The sequence below is a fragment of the Cherax quadricarinatus genome, chromosome 39 (assembly GCF_038502225.1).
Source record: "Cherax quadricarinatus isolate ZL_2023a chromosome 39, ASM3850222v1, whole genome shotgun sequence".
Taxonomy (NCBI): domain Eukaryota; kingdom Metazoa; phylum Arthropoda; class Malacostraca; order Decapoda; family Parastacidae; genus Cherax; species Cherax quadricarinatus.
The window spans coordinates 7,153,365-7,178,403 of record NC_091330.1 but is presented as its reverse complement, the minus strand read 5'-3'; the positions used below and the strand labels follow the sequence as shown (position 1 = coordinate 7,178,403).

The 25,039-nt window shown below is 39.3% G+C and overlaps 1 protein-coding gene and 1 long non-coding RNA gene across 6 annotated transcripts in view; one reads left to right on the top strand and one right to left on the bottom strand.

The window, feature by feature from the left end:
* Nucleotides 1-1,642: 1,642 nt before the first annotated feature.
* Nucleotides 1,643-23,454, bottom strand: MED30 (Mediator complex subunit 30). Of its 5 annotated transcripts, none has more exons than XM_070092334.1 (6): nt 23,442-23,454; nt 11,670-11,747; nt 10,263-10,417; nt 9,493-9,651; nt 3,242-3,343; nt 1,643-1,993 (listed from the first exon to the last, which is right to left on the bottom strand). In XM_070092334.1, exons 2-6 carry the CDS (start codon nt 11,743-11,745, stop codon nt 1,895-1,897), a joined length of 591 nt encoding a protein of 196 aa, XP_069948435.1. In that variant the 5' UTR covers nt 11,746-11,747; nt 23,442-23,454; the 3' UTR covers nt 1,643-1,894. The 5 variants fall into 5 exon arrangements, with proteins under 5 accessions (XP_069948435.1, XP_069948433.1, XP_069948436.1 ...); XM_070092332.1 differs by lacking the exon at nt 23,442-23,454 and adding an exon at nt 20,825-20,979; XM_070092335.1 differs by lacking the exon at nt 23,442-23,454 and adding an exon at nt 20,779-20,957 and having other exon boundaries at nt 3,242-3,325.
* The window catches only part of LOC138853765 (uncharacterized), a 20,966-nt gene continuing 19,005 nt past the window's right edge, over nt 23,079-25,039 (top strand). Inside the window, exon 1 of the long non-coding RNA XR_011392916.1 lies at nt 23,079-23,542. This is a non-coding gene — a long non-coding RNA (uncharacterized lncRNA). The remainder of the gene's footprint in view (nt 23,543-25,039) is intronic.

Genomic DNA, 25,039 nt, shown 5'->3' with positions numbered 1-25,039 from the left:
ATACTGGATTTGGTAGGTATGTATATTTCTACGTGGTAATTTGTCAATGTATGAGCTTGGTCATCTAGTCATGATGTTTTAAGATTCATGTAATTGGTAGATTTATTGGTAGTGTTAGATATAGAGTATTGAGTACAGTATTTAGTCTAGGGTGATTAGGTGGCTTTTGAGAAGAGTCTTAAATTTATTTTCAGACCGATTTACTTTGGTATTTTCTGGTAATGAATTCCAAAGTTTGGGGCCCTTTATGTGCATAGAGTTTTTACAGAGTGTGATATGGACACAGGGTACATCAAAAAGAGATCTGTGTCTTGTGTTATGATCGTGTGTCCTAATCAAGGGTTGTGAAAAATAAAAATGCTTTTATTACTTGCTGATTCCATTTTTGAGACCATTAACCCTTTGAGGGTCCATCCCATAGATCTACGGCTTTACATTCAGGGTCCAAACCGTAGATCTACGTCATGAGCTCAGCTCACTCTGATAAACTGTGAGTGGTACATTTGGGCCTAGATATGAGGGAATACATCTATGTGGTATGTGTGCACCACATAAAACAGATCCTGCAGCACGCTGTGTATAATGAGAGAAAAAACTGAAATCATGATTTTTCGATTAAAACAGTGACTTTGCAGTATTTTTTCGTATGTTTTTTATAGTTCTATTTGCGATTCCTTGGTCTCATTTGATAGAATGGAAGACATATTACAGAAATAGAGATGATTTTGATTGGTTTTCGCACTGGAAATGGCTTGAAACTGAGCTCAAAGTAGCAGAAATGTTAAATTTTTGCCGATATTCAAGAGTAAACAAACGACCTCACACGTCTAATACACACCAGCTGGTGGGTCTAATATGCATTCACAAATATGGTGATGATATTTATACAATTATTACAGTATTGCATAACAGTAAATCTTCTATTTTTTGGTGTGAATAAAAATTCATTATGTGAATAAAAAATAAAAATGGAATTTATTTGTAAAGCCTCAAAACGTAACTAATGAACAGAGGAAATGTTAGTTTAGTTCCAGGAATACCTACATTGTTTATTCTGGACCCTATTTTGAAATTGGAATATTTTGAACTTTGTGTTAAATTGGCCAAATTAACAATTTCCGATCACTTTAATTTGTAGTTGAAACAGTTGACTTGGCGATTTCTTGTGCTCAATCGATAGAATAGAAGTAATACTAGTGAAATAGCTAAGAATTTGGTTGACTGGAATAATATAATTGGCCTAAAATGGGAGTCAAAGTCGGCAAAATCGCCGATTCGTAAATATCGCTGACACATCAAAATTCGCGATAGCATAATTTCGTCAATTTTCCATCAAATTTCGTACTTTTTGTTTTATTACCTTCACAAAAAGATTCTCTACCATTTCATACGAAAAAATAACAAATTTTTTTTTTGAAAATTCTTGGACACTGGGGCACCACTTCAGATTTGGACCTTGGACCCTGAAGGGGTTAAATCTGGTATGATCCTGTCACAGTAAACAATAAAACAATTATATAAATAAATTTTTACCAATCCAACACTAGTTATACTGCAAATTATATGATAAAAATTATTTGCTACATAGCAAATTATTTTGCTTTACACTGCTTTGCATCATGGTTAAATAAAATAAATCAAGAAGAAATCAAGTTCTTTTATTTAGGTTTTAGTCTGTAATCAGTTGAATTACACAAATTTTAATCAATATGGTATTATAAATTTTTTAAATATTCAACTTGTGTCCTGCAGTTTAAGTGCTATTGGAAAGTAGAGCATGAGTCATGCTATATTTCCCAAAGCATACTGCTGAAAGCTAAATGTATAGGAGACTTGATTTTTTTAATACAAAATGTAACACAAAAAAGCAATCTGTTAATAATTATATGTTACACTATGTATTGCTCATGGCCAACATGGTGTTCACTTCCCATATGATTTTCCTCAACTGATCTATTATCTCCTTCATGTACCTGGCTTTCAGGTACAGTTGCTGAAAGGAAAAGGACATGTTAAGCTTATAAATATAAAAGAGTTACATTTTTTTTTGAGATTTATCTATTGTCATTCTACCCTGGCCATACTTAGGATCTTCCTCAGATATTTCAAATGGCTTCATGTCTTAAAAGACTAAGAGGACCTAAAACAATTCTTAAATAATTCAATACATGACTGATGAAGATAAGTTATACAGATACCATAATTACATATATATTTTGAAGAGGTGCCTAATATTTTTAAACATCAATGCCTGGGCCAAGTAGGGCCCAAGCATAAGGGTAACACCAGAGAGATGTAATAAAGCTGTACAGGAGGAGGTGCAGAGTTACTAAAAGTACAGTGGACCCCCGCATAACGATTACCTTCGAATGCGACCAATTATGTAAGTGTATTTATGTAAGTGCGTTTGTACGTGTATGTTTGGGGGTCTGAAATGGACTAATCTACTTCACAATATTCCTTATGGGAACAAATTCGGTCAGTACTGGCACCTGAACATACTTCTGGAGTGAAAAAATATTGTTAACCGGGGGTCCACTGTATTATCCAGAGAGCTGAGGAGGGTTTGTTGAGGTGGTTTGGACATTCATAGAGGATGGAGCAAAATAAGATGACTTGGAAGGTGTATGAATCTGTAGTGGAGGGAAGGCAAGGTAGGGGGTCACCTTAGGAAAGATTCGAGGGAGGTGGGTAAAGGAGGTTTTGTGTTTGAGGGGATTGGACATCCAGTAGACACATGTGAGTGTGTTATATAGGAGTGGAGGCAAATGGTTTTTGGAACTTTACAAGCTGTTTGAGTGTTAGCAAGGTAACATTTTGTGAAGGGATTCAGGGAAACTGTTTAGTTCTACTGGAGTCCTGGAGGTAGGAAGTACAGTGCCTGCACTCTGAAGGAGGGGTGGTGATATTTGGAGTTTGAAGGAACATCTGAACTGTTCTATCAGCATGCCTCTGGCAAGACAGTGATGGAGTGAATAATGGTGAAAGTGTTTCCTTTTTGGGTCATCCTACCTTAGTGGGAGATGGCCAGTGTGTTAAAAAAAAAAAGGAAAGGGCCAAAGAATAAAAGATTACAGTGATTTGTGAATAACAGTTATTGGGTGGTGGCCATGTCGGGGGACCCAGGACAGTTCTTGATAACATTTCAGAAATGTTAAAACATTTATCTGCTCCTTAAAGTGTGTTTATATTATTTGATAAAATGAGCATATAACTGCAAGATGGAACCCAAGTAACCTACCTCCTTGAGTTCCCTTGATTCCTCCACAAGATGACGATAATTTTCACCAATTTTCTTGTAGTCTGCTCTGTTGTCTGCCTCGTCCTTGTAAGGAATTAAGCTCTGTGATGACAGAGTTGCTAAGTTGCACAACAATTAAACAGCACTTGGATTTATAATATATAACTAAACAAATGAAAAGGCAATTTTTTTAAATAGATTAAGTCATTTTATGTACACGTACAGCATTGTATATACAAATACTTACTAAATACTGTACTATGAAATTCATGCTATGGCAAGATTTAATAAAAAATTATTTGCCTGTAGATGCTTTTTGAGCTATTTAAAATAAAACACAGCTGAATTTTTCCATCATATCATCTTAGTAATTATGTTGTTTAGCTTAAAACACAACTTCTAATAATTTTTTAATTCTTACTGAGTATACAGTGGACCCCCGGTTAACGATATTTCTTCACTCCAGAAGTATGTTCAGGTGCCAGTACTGACCGAATTTGTTCCCATAAGAAATATTGTGAAGTAGATTAGTCCATTTCAGACCCCCAAACATACACGTACAAACGCACTTACATAATTGGTCACATTCGGAGGTAATCGTTATGCGGGGGTCCACTGTATAATACAAATGCAATTTTGTAGCTAACCTAAATTTATAACCAATGTAAACAGCTCAAAAAGTATCAGGCTATAAAATTCATATACAGCCTCTCTTCACTTAGCAACGTACTCGTTTACCGATGACTCAGACTTATGATGGGCTTTCTGAGCAGTTTGCATACCTAAATAATGTATATTATATCTGATTTCCTCTATTCTGTTTATTACAGTATACAGTACACTACTGTATAAACATTAGATGGTTGACACAAACCCACTACCATTTTAGCATGCTCCTCATTTAGTGACGAATTCGTTTACTGACGTGGTCTTAGGAACAGAACTCCGTCATTAAGTGAGGAAAAGCTGTACAGAAGGGCCCCACTTACACTGCAGGTTATGGTTCCAGGCTACCACCAGAAAGCGGACATTGCCGGAAAGCAGAACCCTATTTTTCCACATATAAATGCCAGAATGCCAGATAAGCTTACACTAACAAATATTAAGTTAACAATAGAACCAGGCATTAAAAAACATTAAAAAGTAAAATATACACACAGTACACTCATTATTTACCTCAAAATATTTGCAGTCTTAATGTAGGGCAAAAGGTGAGTAGTATTTATTGTAAGAAGTCAGGTGTGGTAGGTATGGTAGCCCTCTTGGCCACCCAACCCACACATAATATCCTGTGACATTTAAAGTGCCCTAGAGTGATAAAATGCATGTACAGTACACTCATTACTCACCTTACAACATTTGTAGTCTTAACTGTCTTAATGTAGGGTGAGAGGTGAAAAGTATTTATTTGTAGAAAGTCAGGTGTGGGAGGTATGGTAGCCCTCCTGGCCACCCCACCCACGCAGAGTATACTATGTAAACAAATGGACGAACACTTCTGGTTATGGTTCATACATATTCATACAAACACCTTACATTGTGTACAAGTTGTCACCACAATGGTACAGTAGAATAAATAAAGAGTAACACTTCCATTCTCATGTAACATCATTTTTAGAAGGAATGATGCTCTGACATGTTAGTACAGAAGAATAAATAAACAGCAACACTCCCATTCTCATGCAACACACCATTTTTAGAGTGAATGATATTATTATTATTAACACCCCTCCTGAAGGAGGGGTGTTAATGTTGCAGTTTAAAAACTGTAGTGTAAAGCACCCTTCTGGCAAGACAGTGATGGAGTGAATGATGGTGAAAGTTTTTCTTTTTCGGGCCACCCTGCCTTGGTGGGAATCGGCCAGTGTGATAATAATAAAAATAATAATATTATAATAATAATAATAATAAAAAAGAAGTGCTAAACCCACAAGAGTCATGAATAGCTAGAGTGAAAGAATATGAAAGAAATATTTTTCTTCAGTTATCCCCCAGTAACTGGTGTTTGACTAGAGAATACTACATAATTCTTCCGACACACCTACAAACTGCTTGGTAACAACATCTCATATTTATGTCAATTTTTATACTGTGGGTGTATGTATCATGTTTATATGTTACATAGTGTGTTTATTATATAATTTTGAAAAAAATATCTTAGATGGACTAATGGAAATGTCTACATTAACATAATAATACGACATTTAATATGCCCAAGAGATTACATGTATTATCATTAATATGGTATCAAGAAGAGAGAGAGACTTAGTGATTTTAATGTGTACTTGCATGCCAGCACAGTGTGTAAGTATATTTAGGTACAGGTACACATAAGTATGTATAATTATCAGAGTACGTATAAAATATGCAACAACTTTAAAAAACACTTGAAATTTTGGAAAGTTTCCAGACATAATAGAGAGATGTGCTCACGGAGAATGTAAACAAACCAGGTGGGGAGCGCGTATTAGAAAGACGGGGATCCGTATAGAAAGTGTTGGTCATAATTTGAGAGAGTTAGAGCAAAGGAAGGGGTAGCAGTAATATTGAAGGATCAGTTATGGAAGGAGAAAAGGGAATATGAATGTGTAAATTCAAGAATTATGTGGATTAAAGTAAAGGTTGGATGCGAAAAGTGGGTCATAATAAGCGTGTATGCACCTGGGGAAGAGAGGAATGTAGAGGAGAGAGAGATTTTGGGAGATGTTAAGTGAATGTATAGGAGCCTTTGAACCAAGTGAGAGAGTAATTGTGGTAGGGGACCTGAATGCTAAAGTAGGAGAAACTTTTAGAGAGGGTGTGGTAGGTAAGTTTGGGGTGCCAGGTGTAAATGATAATGGGAGCCCTTTGAACTTTGTATAGAAAGGGGTTTAGTTATAGGTAATACATATTTTAAGAAAAAGAGGATAAATAAGTATACAAGATATGATGTAGGGCGAAATGACAGTAGTTTGTTGGATTATGTATTGGTAGATAAAAGACTGTTGAGTAGACTTCAGGATGTACATGTTTATAGAGGGGCCACAGATATATCAGATCACTTTCTAGTTGTAGCTACACTGAGAGTAAAAGGTAGATGGGATACAAGGAGAATAGAAGCATCAGGGAAGAGAGAGGTGAAGGTTTATAAACTAAAAGAGGAGGCAGTTAGGGTAAGATATAAACAGCTATTGGAGAATAGATGGGCTAATGAGAGCATAGGCAATGGGGTCAAAGAGGTATGAGGTAGGTTTAGAAATGTAGTGTTAGAGTGTTCAACAGAAGTTTGTGGTTACAGGAAAGTGGGTGCGGGAGGGAAGAGGAGCGATTGGTGGAATGATGATGTAAAGAGAGTAGTAAGGGAGAAAAAGTTAGCATATGAGAAGTTTTTACAAAGTAGAAGTGATGCAAGGAGGGAAGAGTATATGGAGAAAAAGAGAGATGTTAAGAGAGCGGTGAAGCAATGTAAAAAGAGAGCAAATGAGAGAGTGGGTGAGATGTTATCAACAAATTTTGTTGAAAATAAGAAGAAGTTTTGGAGTGAGATTAACAAGTTAAGGAAGCCTAGAGAACAAATGGATTTGTCAGTTAAAAATAGGAGAGGAGAGTTATTAAATGGAGAGTCAGAGGTATTGGGAAGATGGAGGGAATATTTTGAGGAATTGTTAAATGTTGATGAAGATAGGGAAGCTGTGATTTTGTGTATAGGGCAAGGAGGAATAACATCTTGTAGGAGTGAGGAAGAGCCAGTTGTGAGTGTGGGGGAAGTTCATGAGGCAGTAGGTAAAATGAAAGGGGGTAAGGCAGCCGGGATTGATGGGATAAAGATAGAAATGTTAAAAGCAGGTGGGGATATAGTTTTGGAGTGGTTGGTGCAATTATTTAATAAAAGTATGGAAGAGGGTAAGGTACCTAGGGATTGGCAGAGAGCATGCATAGTTCCTTTGTATAAAGGCAAAGGGGACAAAAGAGAGTGCAAAAATTATAGGGGGATAAGTCTGTTGAGTATACCTGGTAAAGTGTATGGTAGAGTTATTATTGAAAGAATTAAGAGTAAAACGGAGAATAGGATAGCAGATGAACAAGGAGGCTTTACGAAAGGTAGGGGATGTGTGGACCAGGTGTTTACAGTGAAACATATAAGTGAACAGTATTTAGATAAGGCTAAAGAGGTCTTTGTGGCATTTATGGATTTGGAAAAGGCATATGACAGGGTGGATAGGGGGGCAATGTGGCAGATGTTGCAGGTGTATGGTGTAGGAGGTAGGTTACTGAAAGCAGTGAAGAGTTTTTACGAGGATAATGAGGCTTAAGTTAGAGTATGTAGGAAAGAGGGAAATTATTTCCCAGTAAAAGTAGGCCTTAGACAAGGATGTGTGATGTCACCGTGGTTGTTTAATATATTTATAGATGGGGTTGTAAGAGAAGTAAATGCGAGGGTCTTGGCAAGAGGCGTTGAGTTAAAAGATAAAGAATCACACATAAAGTGGGAGTTGTCACAGTTGCTCTTTGCTGATGACACTGTGCTCTTGGGAGATTCTGAAGAAAAGTTGCAGAGGATGGTGGATGAATTTGGTAGGGTATGCAAAAGAAGAAAATTAAAAGTGAATACAGGAAAGAGTAAGGTAATGAGGATAACAAAAACATTAGGTGATGAAAGATTGGATATCAAATTGGAGGGAGAGAGTATGGAGGAGGTGAATGTATTCAGATATTTGGGAGTGGACGTGTCAGCGGATGGGTCTATGAAAGTTGAGGTGAATCATAGAATTGATGAGGGGAAAAGGGTGAGTGGTGCACTTAGGAGTCTGTGGAGACAAAGAACTTTGTCCTTGGAGGCAAAGAGGGGAATGTATGAGAGTATAGTTATACCAATGCTCTTATATGGGTGTGAAGCATGGGTGATGAATGTTGCAGCGAGGAGAAGGCTGGAGGCAGTGGAGATGTCATGTCTGAGGGCAATGTGTGGTGTGAATATAATGCAGAGAATTCGTAGTTTGGAAGTTAGGAGGAGGTGCGGGATTACCAAAACTGTTGTCCAGAGGGCTGAGGAAGGGTTGTTGAGGTGGTTCGGACATGTTGAGAGAATGGAGCGAAACAGAGTGACTTCAAGAGTGTATCAGTCTGTAGTGGAAGGAAGGCGGGGTAGGGGTCGGCCTAGGAAAGGTTGGAGGGAGGTTGTAAAGGAGGTTTTGTGTGCGAGGGGCTTGGACTTCCAGCAGGCATGCGTGAGCGTGTTTGATAGTGAATGGAGACAAATGGTTTTTAATACTTGACGTGCTGTTGGAGTGTGAGCAAAGTAACATTTATGAAGGGGTTCAGGGAAACTGGCAGGCCGGACTTGAGTCCTGGAGATGGGAAGTACAGTGCCTGCACTCTGAAGGAGGGGTGTTAATGTTGCAGTTTAAAAACTGTAGTGTAAAGCACCCTTCTGGCAAGACAGTGATGGAGTGAATGATGGTGAAAGTTTTTCTTTTTCGGGCCACCCTGCCTTGGTGGGAATTGGCCAGTGTGATAATAAAAATAAATATATAATACAGTAAAGGTAATACTGCAATGAATTTTAAAAAGCTTTATCTTATATTCATAAACAAAGGTTGCAACTATTGCTAGGTCTACCTTTTTTTTTTTTGTTAGTTTATAAATACATTCTAATAAAGCACTATTTTCCCACACATGTTGGGACATCAACTTTCTGCTGATTCCAAAACTGTATTAATAAAAATACTAATGAATGTAGAGATAAAAAAATCTACAATAAAAATGTAAATAATTTAGTTTCCTCAAAAACAGGGGAGTAATGGCTCTCTTACAATGTGAAAAATATTCAATTGTTTATAATTAAATCATAGCCTTAATTTACCAGACTAACACATCCATCAACTATATACTCCTTTACTTGTGCTCTTTCACATTTTACTTTATCTTTTTGAGATAAATGTACGGAAGTGAAGAATTCACTACACTGTGACCTAGGGTCTTCCACTCACTTCCTTATTACAATCACCAATATGAAGAACCAGTGTTGACTGCCATATTACCAAATTCAGCAGCCTAAAATAAACAGCAACAAGTAATGACATGCCATAACTGTGCCTTGCCCTGCCAATATGCTGTATGCTAAAACTCAAAAGTCCTAGACCAACAATTCTGGGAAAATATGGCTCGACTTGCTATGTACAATACAGTAGCAAAACTAAAGTCCTTTTCTCTAAGGAATTTAAATAAAATAAAATAATGCTTTAACAATTCACAGTACCCTAAGAACTTACTTCAATGTGAGTGTATTCCATTCCTGCACAATCATCATTAACACGAGTATAAATTGCTCTAAGGGGTTTGAAGTTGCGCTGAATGGCATTAAGATTATCCTGAATACGAATTTTTTTCTCATTGCTCAACTGGGTGCCTTGACTTGAACCATTTGGAAGCTGAAAAAAAATTTACAATAGGAATATTATGACAAATAATAGAGCACTTATAAAATGTGTGTATTTTCTGTTACAGAATATGGCCTATTAAATGAGGCATAGCATATATGTACAAGGTAATTTTCTTTTGTTTTATTTACTAAGCTATAAAATATCACTTCCTTATCAGGAAGCGATATTTTAAAATTCTAGCATTCATTTACTCCTCAGTGCCTGGATTTTTTAGCTGTAGCAAACAGTGTTGTAAATAAGTTGATGAATAAACTACAAATGAAAGAATTAGCCATAAAGATATTATAAATGTTATAGTCATTCTCAGTATCAAAGAATACTGTCAGTGCAACACTGAGCTGACCAGATGTTTTGCCTATATTATGTTCTAGATATACAACTGAGAGTATGGTGGGGCAGAATCAGCAGACACCAAATTGGGCTGCCACTAAAACACACAATCATAATACTGTAATGACTGTATTTATAACATAAATAAGAAACAATTGTATGTACAAGTGAAAGTATACCAAAGAACAATTCCAATGAACACAATTTAAAAATATAAGTATATTGTAGAATGAAATATAATACCACAGTAAAAAAGTTTGAACACTTACTGGCATATTTCTCAGAAGAGAAAATACTTCACAAGTCCTCATTACAATATCTTGAACTGTTTCACATCCAGCCTTACATAAAAATGCTGTGTTTCTCTGAGGATGTGCCTGTGTCTGTGATGATTCCACACTTCCTTGCTGAGAGCCCTGGCCCCCTGTAAAACAGGGTAAAATAATCCATTGGGACATTAACTTTATACTCAACTCTAGATTGTGAGCAAACAATAATGTAAACCCTTATAATGCTTCTGCTGGTGGTTGGCCATTAAATTTTTTGTGAAAAGCATTTACTGTATAAAATGTTACCGTAGTTGTACAAAGTATTTTCCAAGTAGTGTAAATTCAACAAAAAGTGTGAAATGAAATAGGAACAAGCAGGTTACAGTATCAATAATACTGGTAACATTCAGTTGTTATATTTCATGGGAGGATTGCTTAACCCATAAAGGTCATACATACAGCATAATCAGCTTTAATCAAAGAAAAAAGGAGGGTAGCTACAATTCTTTGCATCAAAATCTCTTTACCAGTGCCAAAGAACCTCCCTTGAATAGAAGAACTTTAGAAAATACATTTATTACTGTATATATGACCTATGGGAAAATAGATACATATTGAGATTCAAACAACTGACTAGTACACAATTTTCAGAAATGCATTAACATAAGTGAAGAACCTACTGCATTTAAACATTTCGGAGTCTGATGTGTAGTTTTAATCAGTCCAGTACAATCATTGTTTTGTACTTTTAACCCTTTTCAAAAAAGAATTCTCAAATGGTAGAGAATTTTTTTCTAAACGTAATGACACCAAAAGTACAAAATTTGATGGAGAATTTATGGAATTACAAAGGCACAAAATTTGCAGTCTGGGTGCAATTTATATATTGGTAACTTCACCTATTTTGAGTCCCATTTTAAGTCAATTCCATTGCTCCATTTGATCAAATTCTTAATTATTTTGCTAGTACATGTCTTCAATTCAATCAATGGAGCATAAGAAACCACCCATTCAGATACTACAACTACCAAATTCTGTGCACTATAAAGTGCACAGAATTCGGTAATTTGGCCAATTTTACACAAAATTAAAAAAATACCAACTTAAAAATAGAGTGCAAAATAAATAGACATTCCTTGCACTAAAACAACATCTACTTTGTTCATTAATCATATTCCCAGGCCTCTCCTATATTACACTTGCCTTCCATTTTGAGTTAGTAATAAAACAAAAATAGATTTACAGTACTCTATTTCATGAATAATAAAACATAATGAGGAATGATTGGTCATGGTTTATGGCATCACAATAATTGAATCAGATCTATTAAAAACCCATAAAACAGACTGGGGGATGTATGGGGCATTACCAATCCATCAGGAAATGCACTGGAAATATACACTGTACCTGACTGTGAAACTGAAACCATTTGACCTGCATAGGCACCTCTCATCATTGCTGGAGAACTACCACTCATTGCCATTTCTGAAACAAACCAAACTTGAGAACACAAAAACAACATGCCAGTTTATTTTATATTATCACCCTTTCTCAAGGATGTTCTACCTATGTACAGTGGTACCTTGACTTACGAGTGCCCCAACTTACGAGTTTTCCGAGTTACGAGCCGTTGCTCAGTCGATTTTTTGCTTTGAATTGCAAGCCAAAATCCGAGTTATGAGCGAGCTTCAGATACGCCGCCACTAGTTGGCGCAGCAAACACCACAACAGCGCACATGGTTACCTCGCCATGGAAGCATCTCTTGTGTTGTGCTTGTGTTTTGTGAAGTTATTTTGCCAAATTTATTTTTTCTAACCATGAGACCTAAGAAAGTAAGTGCAAAGGACAGTGCTGAGAAGAGGATGATGTCTATTGAATTAAAGCATGAAATCATTGAAAAACACGAGCGAGGTGTGCTGTAGTCGACTTGGCGAGGCAGTAAAAGAGCAGTATGTACTTCGTGCGTTGTGCCTTCTCTGCGAGAAGGCACGAGGCATATACGCTGATTTACTTCTGAGATATTCATCCAAAATGAAGGCCGGTCTTCTGACTCAGGAAAAAAAAAATGCCAAGAAAATCACTTTTGTTTCAGTGTTTTCCTTATGAAACGTGATTTATTGCAGTTAGCCTCACACTGTTTTCTCTTATAATAAGACTTCAGAAGGGCAAGAATGGGAAGATATGGTCAGAGCGATAATTATTTTTACCACAGGAGTAGCCACCACCACTTGTCACATAATGACATATTTTATTCATTCTAGAGTATGTATCATGTTTGTATGTTATTTATATTGTTTATTATGTCATATTAGATTAATTGTCAGATAAATATGCTGTAGAGTAGATTTTAGCATTATATTGAGGTATTTTCTCCTGCCTCCTAAGAGCCAGGAATTCTGCTGGAACGGATTAATGGCATTTCAATTAATTTCAATAAGGAAAATTGATTTGATATACGAGCAAATTGAGTTACGAGCTGGGTCATGGAATGACTCGTAAGTCAAGGTACCATCGTATGTATATATTAATGTATGTATGTGTGTGTGTGTGTGTGTACTCACCTAGTTGTACTCACCTAGTTGAGGTTGCAGGGGTCGAGTCCAAGCTCCTGGCCCCGCCTCTTCACTGGTCGCTACTAGGTCACTCTCCCTGAACCATGAGCTTTATCGTACCTCTGCTTAAAGCTATGTATGGATCCTGCCTCCACTACATCGCTTCCCAAACTATTCCACTTCCTGACTACTCTGTGGCTGAAGAAATACTTCCTAACATCCCTTTGATTCATCTGTGTCTTTAGCTTCCAACTGTGTCCCCGTGTTGCTGTGTCCAGTCTCTGGAACATCCTGTCTTTGTCCACCTTGTCAATTCCTCTCAGTATTTTGTAAGTTGTTATCATGTCCCCCCTATCTCTCCTGTCCTCCAGTGTCGTCAGGTTGATTTCCCTTAACCTCTCCTCATAGGACATACCTCTTAACTCTGGGACTAGTCTTGTTGCAAACCTTTGCACTTTCTCTAGTTTCTTTACATGCTTGGCTAGGTGTGGGTTCCAAACTGGTGCCGCATACTCCTGTATGGGCCTAACATACACGGTGTACAGGGTCCTGAACGATTCCTTATTAAGATGTCGGAATGCTGTTCTGAGGTTTGCCAGGCGCCTATATGCTGCAGCAGTTATTTGGTTGATGTGCGCTTCAGGAGATGTGCCTGGTGTTATACTCACCCCAAGATCTTTTTCCTTGAGTGATGTTTGTCGTCTCTGGCCACCTAGACTGTACTCCATCTGCGGTCTTCTTTGCCCTTCCCCAATCCTCATGACTTTGCACTTGGTGGGATTGAACTCCGGGAGCCAGTTGCTGGACCAGGTCTGCAGCCTGTCCAGATCCCTTTGTATTTCCGCCTGGTCTTCGATCGAATGAACTCTTCTCATCAACTTCACGTCATCTGCAAACAGGGACACCTCGGAGTTTATTCCTTCCGTCATGTCGTTCACAAATACCAGAAACAGCACTGGCCCTAGGACTGACTCCTGTGGGACCCCGCTGGTCACAGGTGCTCACTCTGACACCTCGCCACATACCATTACTCGCTGCTGTCTTCCTGACAAGTATTCCCTGATCCATTGCAGTGCCTTCCCTGTTATCCCTGCTTGGTCCTCCAGTTTTTGCACTAATCTCTTGTGTGGTACTGTGTCAAATGCCTTCTTGCAGTCCAAGAAAATGCAATCCACCCACCCCTCTCTCTCTTGTTTTACTGCTGTCCTAAATGCACTAAGATGCACTAGAAGACAAAAAGAATGCAGATGTAATATATACAGACTTTGCAAAAGCCTTCGACCATGGCGTAATAGCGCACAAAATGCGCGCTAAAGGAATAACAGGAAAAGTCGGTCGATGGATCTATAATTTCCTCACTAACAGAACACAGAGAGTAGTCGTCAACAGAGTAAAGTCCGAGGCAGCTACGGTGAAAAGCTCTGTTCCACAAGGCACAGTACTAGCTCCCATCTTGTTCCTCATCCTCATATCCGACATAGACAAGGATGTCAGCCACAGCACCGTGTCTTCCTTTGCAGATGACACCCGAATCTGCATGACAGTGTCTTCCATTGCAGACACTGCAAGGCTCCAGGCGAACATCAACCAAATCTTTCAGTGGGCTGCAGAAAACAATATGAAGTTCAACGCTGAGAAATTTCAATTACTCAGATATGGTAAACATGAGGAAATTAAATCTTCATCAGAGTACAAAACAAATTCTGGCCACAAAATAGAGCGAAACACCAACGTCAAAGACCTGGGAGTGATTATGTCGGAGGATCTCACCTTCAAGGACCATAACATTGTATCAATCGCATCTGCTAGAAAAATGACAGGATGGATAATGAGAACCTTCAAAACTAGGGAGGCCAAGCCCATGATGACACTCTTCAGGTCACTTGTTCTATCTAGGCTGGAATATTGCTGCACTCTAACAGCACCTTTCAAGGCAGGTGAAATTGCCGACCTAGAAAATGTACAGAGAACTTTCACGGCGCGCATAACGGAGATAAAACACCTCAATTACTGGGAGCGCTTGAGGTTTCTAAACCTGTATTCCCTGGAACGCAGGAGGGAGAGATACATGATTATATACACCTGGAAAATCCTAGAGGGACTAGTACCGAACTTGCACACGAAAATCACTCACTACGAAAGCAAAAGACTTGGCAGACGATACACCATCCCCCCAATGAAAAGCAGGGGTGTCACTAGCACGTTAAGAGACCATACAATGAGTGTCAGGGGCCCGAGACTGTTCAACTGCCTCCCAGCACACATAAGGGGGATTACCAACAGACCCCTGGCAGTCTTCAAGCTGGCACTGGACAAGCACCTAAAGTCGGTTCCTGATCAGCCGGGCTGTGGCTCGTACGTTGGTTTGCGTGCAGCCAGCAGCAACAGCCTGGTTGATCAGGCGCTGATCCACCAGGAGGCCTGGTCACAGACCGGGCCGTGGGGGCGTTGACCCCCGAAACTCTCTCCAGGTAAACTCCAGTAGGTTTGTGACACAGGATTTCCCGTCTCTGAAACCATGTTGGCTGCTGGTGATGAGATCATTCCTTTCTAGATGTTCCACCATTCTTCTCCTGACAATCTTTTCCATGATTTTGCATGCTATACATGTCAGTGACACTGGTCTGTAGTTTAGTGCTTCATGTCTGTCTCCTTTTTTAAAGATTGGGACTACATTTGCTGTCTTCCATGCCTCAGGCAATCTCCCTGTTTCGATAGATGTCTTAAGAAATCGTAATGACACGATTGCAAATAAACCATACCCCCGGCCGGGATTGAACCCGCGGTCATAGAGTCTCAAAACTCCAGCCCGTCGCGCTAGCCACTAGACCAGCTAGCCACAATAAGATTCATCCAACTAGGTATATTTCTACACCATAGGAAAGTTAGCACAGGCACCTCTGTGACCACAAATGCAAGTTTTTACAGACGAATCTCCAGCTAGCGTGGCCGTGACGAACTCTAGCTCAAGTCCCTTCACTGCCGTCAACATGACTTAAGAAATCGTAATGACACGATTGCAAATAAACCATACCCCCGGCCGGGATTGAACCCGCGGTCATAGAGTCTCAAAACTCCAGCCCGTCGCGCTAGCCACTAGCTGGTCTAGTGGCTAGCGCGACGGGCTGGAGTTTTGAGACTCTATGACCGCGGGTTCAATCCCGGCCGGGGGTATGGTTTATTTGCAATCGTGTCATTACGATTTCTTAAGTCATGTTGACGGCAGTGAAGGGACTTGAGCTAGAGTTCGTCACGGCCACGCTAGCTGGAGATTCGTCTGTAAAAACTTGCATTTGTGGTCACAGAGGTGCCTGTGCTAACTTTCCTATGGTGTAGAAATATACCTAGTTGGATGAATCTTATTGTGGCTAGCTGGTCTAGTGGCTAGCGCGACGGGCTGGAGTTTTGAGACTCTATGACCGCGGGTTCAATCCCGGCCGGGGGTATGGTTCGATAGATGTATTGAATATTGTTGTTAGGGGTACACATAGCGCCTCTGCTCCCTCTCTCAGGACCCATGGAGAGATGTTATCTGGCCCCATTGCCTTTGAGGTATCTAGCTCACTCTGAAGCCTCTTCACTTCTTCCTCGGTTGTGTGTACTGTGTCCAGCACATGGTGGTGTACCCCACCTCTCCGTCTTTCTGGAGCCCCTTCTGTCTCCTCTGTGAACACTTCTTTGAACACTTCTTTGAGTTCCTCACATACTTCACGGTCATTTCTTGTTGTCTCTCCTCCTTCCTTCCTTAGCCTGATTACCTGGTCCTTGACAGTTGTTTTCTTCCTGATGTGGCTGTATAACAGCTTCGGGTCAGATTTGGCTTTTGCTGCTATGTCGTTTTCATATTGACGTTGGGCCTCCCTTCTTATCTGTGCATATTTGTTTCTGGCTCTACAACAGCTCTCCTTATTCTCCTGGGTCCTTTGCCTTCTATATTTCTTCCATTCCTTGGCACACTTGGTTTTTGCCTCCTTGCATCTTTGGGTGAACCATGGGCTCATCCTGGCTTTTTCATTATTCCTGTTACCCTTGGGTACAAACCTCTCCTCAGCCTCCTTGCACATTGTTGCTACATATTCCATCATCTCATTAACTGGCTTCCCTGCCAGTTCTGTGTGTGTGTGTGTGTGTGTGTGTGTGTGTGTGTGTGTGTGTGTGTGTGTGTGTGTGTGTGTGTGTGTGTGTGTGTGTGTGTGTGTTTGTATGTATGTATGTATGTATGTATGTATGTATGTATGTATGTATGTATGTATATATATATATATATATATATATATATATATATATATATATATATATATATATATATATATATATATATATATATACATACATACATACATACATACATACATACATACATACATACATACAAACACTGATCTCTGGCTGAAGGAGACTCGAACCTACGAACCTTGGAACAAGGTACGCAGTGCTACACCATTCTCACCACACTGGATAATACCTTGGTGTCCATCTTGCGCTAGACTTTGATCCAAGGCAGTCAGCTTTCAGGGAGAAGTCTTACAGCTTTTCATCTCATCCCCTGCATGCATCAGCATTACTAGAGATTTTAACAATGCAAGGAATTCGCAAGAGCAGGCGAAATATACACAAACACTGATCTCTGGTTCGAGTCTCCTTCAGCCAGAGATCAATGTTTGTGTATACAGTGGACCCCCGCATAACGATCACCTCCGAATGCGACCTATTATGTAAGTGTATTTATGTAAGTGCGTTTGCACGTGTATGTTTGGGGGTCTGAAATGGACTAATCTACTTCACAATATTCCTTATGGGAACAAATTCGGTCAGTACTGGCACCTGAACATACTTCTGGAGTGAAAAAATATCGTTAACCGGGGGTCCACTGTATTTCGCCTGCTCTTGCGAATTCCTTGCTGATGCATGCAGGGGGTGAGATGAAAAGCTGTAAGCCTTCTCCCTGAAAGCTGGCTGCCTTAGATCAAAGTCTAGCGCAAGCTGGATGCCAAGGTATTGTCCAGTGTGGTAAGAATGGTATAGCACTGCGTACCTTGTTCCAAGGTTCGTAGGTTCGAGTCTCCTTCAGCCAGAGATCAGTGTTTGTGTAAATTTCGCCTGCTCTTGCGAATTCCTTGTGCGCATATATACATATATATATATATATATATATATATATATATATATATATATATATATATATATATATATATATATATATATATATACACATACATACATACATACATACATGCAAACAATTGCAGACTGATCTTAACTATGCAGGACAAGCCACTGGGGGGTGGAAATCTTTAGCTCAAGTACTTTCACACTTCTCAGTGTGTCTTCAGGAGCTGTGCAATGTTACAAGGGAGCAACCAAAGCAGAGAGAGAGGTCTCAGAGTAGAGTAGGTGTCACCGTGGCCAGTGAAACATACGCTAATCTGAGACCTCTCTCCCTGCTTTGGTTGCTCCCTTGCAACATTGCACAACTCCTGATAACACTGAGAAGTATGAAAGTACTTGAGTTAAAGATTTCCACCCCCCCCATGGCTTGTCCTGCATATATATATAATATATAATATATATATATATATATATATATATATATATATATATATATATATATATATATATATATATATATATGCAAATGGATTTGTCAGTTAAAAATAGGAGAGGAGAGTTGTTAAATGGAGAGTTAGAGGTATTGGGAAGATGGAGGGAATATTTTGAGGAATTGTTAAATGTTGATGAAGATAGGGAAGCTGTGATTTCGTGTATAGGGCAAGGAGGAACAACATCTTGTAGGAGTGAGGAAGATCCAGTTGTGAGTGTGGGGGAAGTTCGTGAGGCAGTAGGTAAAATGAAAGGGGGTAAGGTAGCTGGGATTGATGGGATAAAGATAGAAATGTTAAAAGCAGGTGGGGATATAGTTTTGGAGTGGTTGGTGCAATTATTTAATAAATGTATGGAAGAGGGTAAGGTACTTAGGGATTGGCAGAGAGCATGCATAGTTCCTTTGTATAAAGGCAAAGGGGATAAAAGAGAGTGCAAAAATTATAGGGGGATAAGTCTGTTGAGTATACCTGGCAAAGTGTATGGTAGAGTTATTATTGAAAGAATTAAGAGTAAGACGGAGAATAGGATAGCAGATGAACAAGGAGGCTTTAGGAAAGGTAGGGGGTGTGTGGACCAGGTGTTTACAGTGAAACATATAAGTGAACAGTATTTAGATAAGGCTAAAGAGGTCTTTGTGGCATTTATGGATTTGGAAAAGGCATATGACAGGGTGGATAGGGGGGCAATGTGGCAGATGTTGCAGGTGTATGGTGTAGGAGGTAGGTTACTGAAAGCAGTGAAGAGTTTTTACGAGGATAGTGAGGCTCAAGTTAGAGTATGTAGGAAAGAGGGAAATTATTTTCCAGTAAAAGTAGGCCTTAGACAAGGATGTGTGATGTCACCGTGGTTGTTTAATATATTTATAGATGGGGTTGTAAGAGAAGTAAATGCGAGGGTCTTGGCAAGAGGCGTGGAGTTAAAAGATAAAGAATCACACATAAAGTGTGAGTTGTCACAGTTGCTCTTTGCTGATGACACTGTGCTCTTGGGAGATTCTGAAGAGAAGTTGCAGAGATTGGTGGATGAATTTGGTAGGGTGTGCAAAAGAAGAAAATTGAAAGTGAATACAGGAAAGAGTAAGGTTATGAGGATAACAAAAAGATTAGGTGATGAAAGATTGGATATCAGATTGGAGGGAGAGAGTATGGAGGAGGTGAATGTATTCAGATATTTGGGAGTGGATGTGTCAGCGGATGGGTCTATGAAAGATGAGGTGAATCATAGAATTGATGAGGGGAAAAGGGTGAGTGGTGCACTTAGGAGTCTGTGGAGACAAAGAACTTTGTCCTTGGAGGCAAAGAGGGGAATGTATGAGAGTATAGTTTTACCAACGCTCTTATATGGGTGTGAAGCATGGGTGATGAATGTTGCAGCGAGGAGAAAGCTGGAGGCAGTGGAGATGTCATGTCTGAGAGCAATGTGTGGTGTGAATATAATGCAGAGAATTCGTAGTTTGGATGTTAGGAGGAGGTGCGGGATTACCAAAACTGTTGTTCAGAGGGCTGAGGAAGGGTTGTTGAGGTGGTTCGGACATGTGGAGAGAATGGAGCGAAACAGAATAACTTCAAGAGTGTATCAGTCTGTAGTGGAAGGAAGGCCTAGGTCAGCCTAGGAAAGGTTGGAGGGAGGAGGTAAAGGAGGTTTTGTGTGCGAGGGGCTTGGACTTCCAGCAGGCATGCGTGAGCGTGTTTGGTAGGAGTGAATGGAGACAAATGGTTTTTAATACTTGACGTGCTGTTGGAGTGTGAGCAAAGTAACATTTATGAAGGGGTTCAGGGAAATCGGCAGGCCGGACTTGAGTCCTGGAGATGGGAAGTACAGTGCCTGCACTCTGAAGGAGGGGTGTTAATGTTGCAGTTTAAAAACTGTAGTGTAAAGCACCCTTCTGGCAAGACAGTGATGGATTGAATGATGGTGAAAGTTTTTCTTTTTCGGGCCACCCTGCCTTGGTGGGAATCGGCCAGTGTGATAATAAATAAATAAATAAATAAATAAATAAATAAATAAATAAATAAATAAATAAATAAATAAATAAATAAATAAATAAATAAATAAATAAATAAAATATATATATATATATATATATATATATATATATATATATATATATATAAATATATATATAAATAAATATATATATATATATTGTTTATTTATAAATTTCTAGTGGATGTTTTAAGCATTTATTTACAGGTATACATTATAGAAAATAAGTCACACTTCGATTTAAAGGGGTTACATTAGATTAAATTATAAATAATTTACTGTAGTACTGTAAAATTATTGTAAAGTTTCTAATTATGTACGAGGGCTAACATAGCCCTACAATCGGTGTGATATATGACGTATTAATCCTTACCTTCAAGGAGGCACAAGTGTTCTAAAAAACGATTGTAGTACTTTACCACCAATGATAGGGGCAACGAAGCGTCCTTACAAGCTTAAATTCACAAGACTAGAGTAAAAAAAAAAAATTATACACAGGATGTGGTTGTTGTTAGGAGTTAGTAGAGGTGACCACAGCTCACGCATCATTAACATCTGTATTGGCCGGGTGTTTAAATCAAATCAAATCAAATTAAATCAAGTTTATTTTCTGTAAGGATTACAATGTTGAGTTTACAGAATTTGGATATTGTGTGGTTTACATGTTTTAAAATACTAATTACAGTGGGGGCCACTAGAACACCTAGCATGGCTAGGCATTTCGGGCAGACTTAGATTAATTCTTAACTTTAAAATATTACTAATTATGAGGTAAGTTGGTGTTATGGCTAAGTGACTAAATACTAGTTTGTGAGTTTAGCAATGTGAATGCTTTTGTTTTCGCACAATACATAGTTTCAGTATTGGAGTATCACAGGCCAACTTATGACTAGTTAGGATTCATTATTTTATGATTAAGATTGATATTTCTGTGTTTATGGTCAAGTAGGTGAGTGAGTGTAAGTGTGAACCACCAGGTGGTATTCATGTAATTAGTTGACGGAGATAAGATGTTTTCTAATGGTAGTTTTGAAGGGAACATATTGCCGAAATATGAGCGAAAATTATAAAGGAAACTAAGTTTCCTTTGGGAAGAGAAATGGCAATAAGTTCCCATTTACGTCAGGTGTCGCTTCCTTACAGAACCGATGTCTATACATACCATGTTTAAGGCAACAACAACCTGCATCAATATTCATTGTATTATTATTAAAATAAGTACGTATTGGAAAAGCTAAGATAAGATTTTGTTCGGATTTTTAACCTAGGAGGGTTAGCCACCCAGGATAAGCTAAGAAAGGCTGCATCATCGAAGACTGTCCGTCTTATTTTCATTGGGGTCCTCAGTCTTGTCCCCCAGGATGCGACCCACACCAGTTGACTAACACCCAGATACCTACTTGCTAGGTGAACAGGACAACAGGTGTAAGGAAACCCCAATGGAAATAAGTCACTGACTAACTTTTTTGGGTTATCCTAGGTTGTCTACACATATGCTGCTATGTATGATAATTCTATGTAACTGTATTTGTGTATACCTGAATAAACTTACTTAACGCATCGAACGTTTCCACCCCGCGGGAATCGAAGCCGGACCCTGAGTGTGTGAAGCGAGACCTTTGGCAGCCAAGCCACGGGGTCGAGGAGCCCTAGGTAATTAAGTTTATTTAGGTATTAGTACACCTAAATACAATTACATAAATTATCATACACAGCAATATATATGTAGATTACCTAGGATAACCCCCACCCCCCAAAAAAAGTCAAAGTAACTTATTTCCATTGGGGTATAGACACTGTCCGCCCACTGGGCTTAAGGGTTGCACGTGATTCATAAGCCGAATATACATTTAACCTGCACATAGGAAGAAGAAACTTATGAAGACGTTTTGGTTCGACTTGGACCATTAACTATTCACATACCGTGTGGATAGGTAATGGTCCAAGTCTTCTTGTAGGTTTGCCGGTCTTGTCCCGGCCCGGGTCTTTTCCAGATGGTGACCCAGTCCAAGTCGGACTGAAACGTCGTCTTAAGTTGTTTTATGTGCAGGTTACTTTTTGTGTATTATTCCAGTCACGTTATTGTGCCTTTTTATTCTTCATAAGCCGAATCTTTAAACTTAGAAGCAAAAAATATTGTCCTGGGAGGAACTGGATATTTATTGTACCGTAAGTATTTGCTGTATCTTCACCATCTTTATTCAGTAACTCCACAAAATTGACCAGTAAATCAATTTGAAATTATAGGTAATACTTTGTAACTGACCATTTGTTCATTAGCTACCTTTCTTATTGTACTTAATTGCCTAGGTCTAGATATTAAGTAACGTTTAAGCATTAGGATTAGTTTGCCCGAAATGCATTGCATAATTAGTGGCTTTCTTTTGTGCCTTCGAATGTTTTATTATATGTAAACTTCATTATTTGTACCAGATGAATAACTAAAAATTGTATTGTATTAATGGTTCTCTTCACCCCTTGCCTTCAACATATCTGACCAAGGTCCTCTAGACTATAATAATAATAATTATTATTTATTTACTTATTTATTTACAAACGGCGTTCCCCGAATTAAGCCTGAATGCCTTCCACATCCCCCCCCCCGGGCGCTGTATAATCCTACGGGTTTAGCGCTTCCCCTTTGATTATAATAATAATAATTACAAACGGCGGCAGCGGCAGCAGCGACTTCCAAGCTCCGTACTTTTCTCCAACTGACCTAGTTACAAGCAAAACTGCACTACCCAACGTAGCACCCAGAATGACCAAAGATTACCAACAGTGAAACCTACAAATCGAAAATAATAGAGACCAAAGGAAGACTGCCCACGAACCGAAAGCAACACCCCGCTGCCAGCCGAACAACGTAACCCTAAGATTTGTATAACTACAACTTCTTAACTACAACAATTCCTGTAGTATTATGAGGCGCAATCTAAGAGGAAACAGCACCAAGGCCAGCAAGAAAACACCGAAAAATCAACTATTCAACAAGTGTAGCCAGGAGGACGCCGGCCCAGCAACCACCCCACTCACCACCACTCAAGGCGACACCACAACAATAACAACAAACATGGCTGCCACCAGCCCATCCTCCCCTCTCTTCCCCGGATTCAACCTACCAAGTAGTCTCTCAGGTATGACCAACGATCCAGATACCCTAAAAACATACATCTCCAACTTAGTTATTGAAAATATGAATCTTCGAGAGACGCTAACAAAACAAGACACCAGGATGACACAACTCGAGAACAAAATCCTCAGTCTTGAACAAAAGTTATCAACACCAGGGCCCTCAAGGAAGGTTCCTTGATGTTGGTGAGGGGCTCTTGATTTAGGGAATTGGATCTGTGCTCCAGTTCCCCGAATTAAGCCTGAATGCCTTCCACATCCCCCCCCCCAGGCGCTGTATAATCCTCCGGGTTTAGCGCTTCCCCGGTGGCCCCGGTGGCCTGGTGGCTAAAGCTCCCGCTTCACACACGGAGGGCCCGGGTTCGATTCCCGGCGGGTGGAAACATTTCGACACGTTTCCTTACACCTGTTGTCCTGTTCACCTAGCAGCAAATAGGTACCTGGGTGTTAGTCGACTGGTGTGGGTCGCATCCTGGGGGACAAGATTAAGGACCCCAATGGAAATAAGTTAGACAGTCCTCGATGACGCACTGACTTTCTTGGGTTATCCTGGGTGGCTAACCCTCCGGGGTTAAAAATCCGAACGAAATCTTATCTTATCTCTTACCAGGAATGACTAACTGTGACAAGACCATCCAAGCAGTCATAGATAGCCATACCCAACAAATAATATCTCTTAATACAAAGGTTGAAGAAGCAGTAAAAGAATGGAAGAACAACTTAGATAACCAGTTCAGTGACTACTTTGCTCTCCAAGAAGATAAAACTGAAAAAGATAAACTATCGGACGCAGTAATAGTAAACAGTCCACTTTTTCCCAGTGATATGAACCAAACAAACAGTATTATTATTATAATCAAGGGGGAAGCGCTAAACCCGGAGGATTATACAGCGCCTGGGGGGGGGATGTGGAAGGCATTCAGGCTTAATTCGGGGAACTGGAGCACAGATCCAATTCCCTAAATCAAGAGCCCCTCACCAACATCAAGGAACCTTCCTTGAGGGGAACCAAACAAACAGTAAAGAATTTACTCTGCAGATCATAAAGGACCAAACAAGTGTTATTGTACCAGAGTCTGAAATAAAAGAAGCCAGGTTACTAGGATCCCATGGTAGAAAAAGTGTTATGCTTAGATTCCACTCACATGACAGGAAAAAAGACTTAATTATAGCATCTATTAAAGTAAAGAAAGAGGTATACATAAACGAGTGTCTTACCAAAAAACGTCAGAACCTCCTGTATAGAGTCAGAAAACTTAAACGGGAGAATAATGACACAATACACCAATACTTCACACGAGATGGGAAAATTCTTGTTAGGAAAACAAATGTAGGTCAACTGTACACAATAACGAACGAGAATGATCTATCATGATTTCTCAGGGATACTAATCTTACAGAGAATAACTAAACAATGTCCAACCTAAAACCCTATGTAGTGTAGTGTATGTTTTGCTCCATTATTGTTCTAATTTCATTGTACAATCTCTTAGTAATTAAAT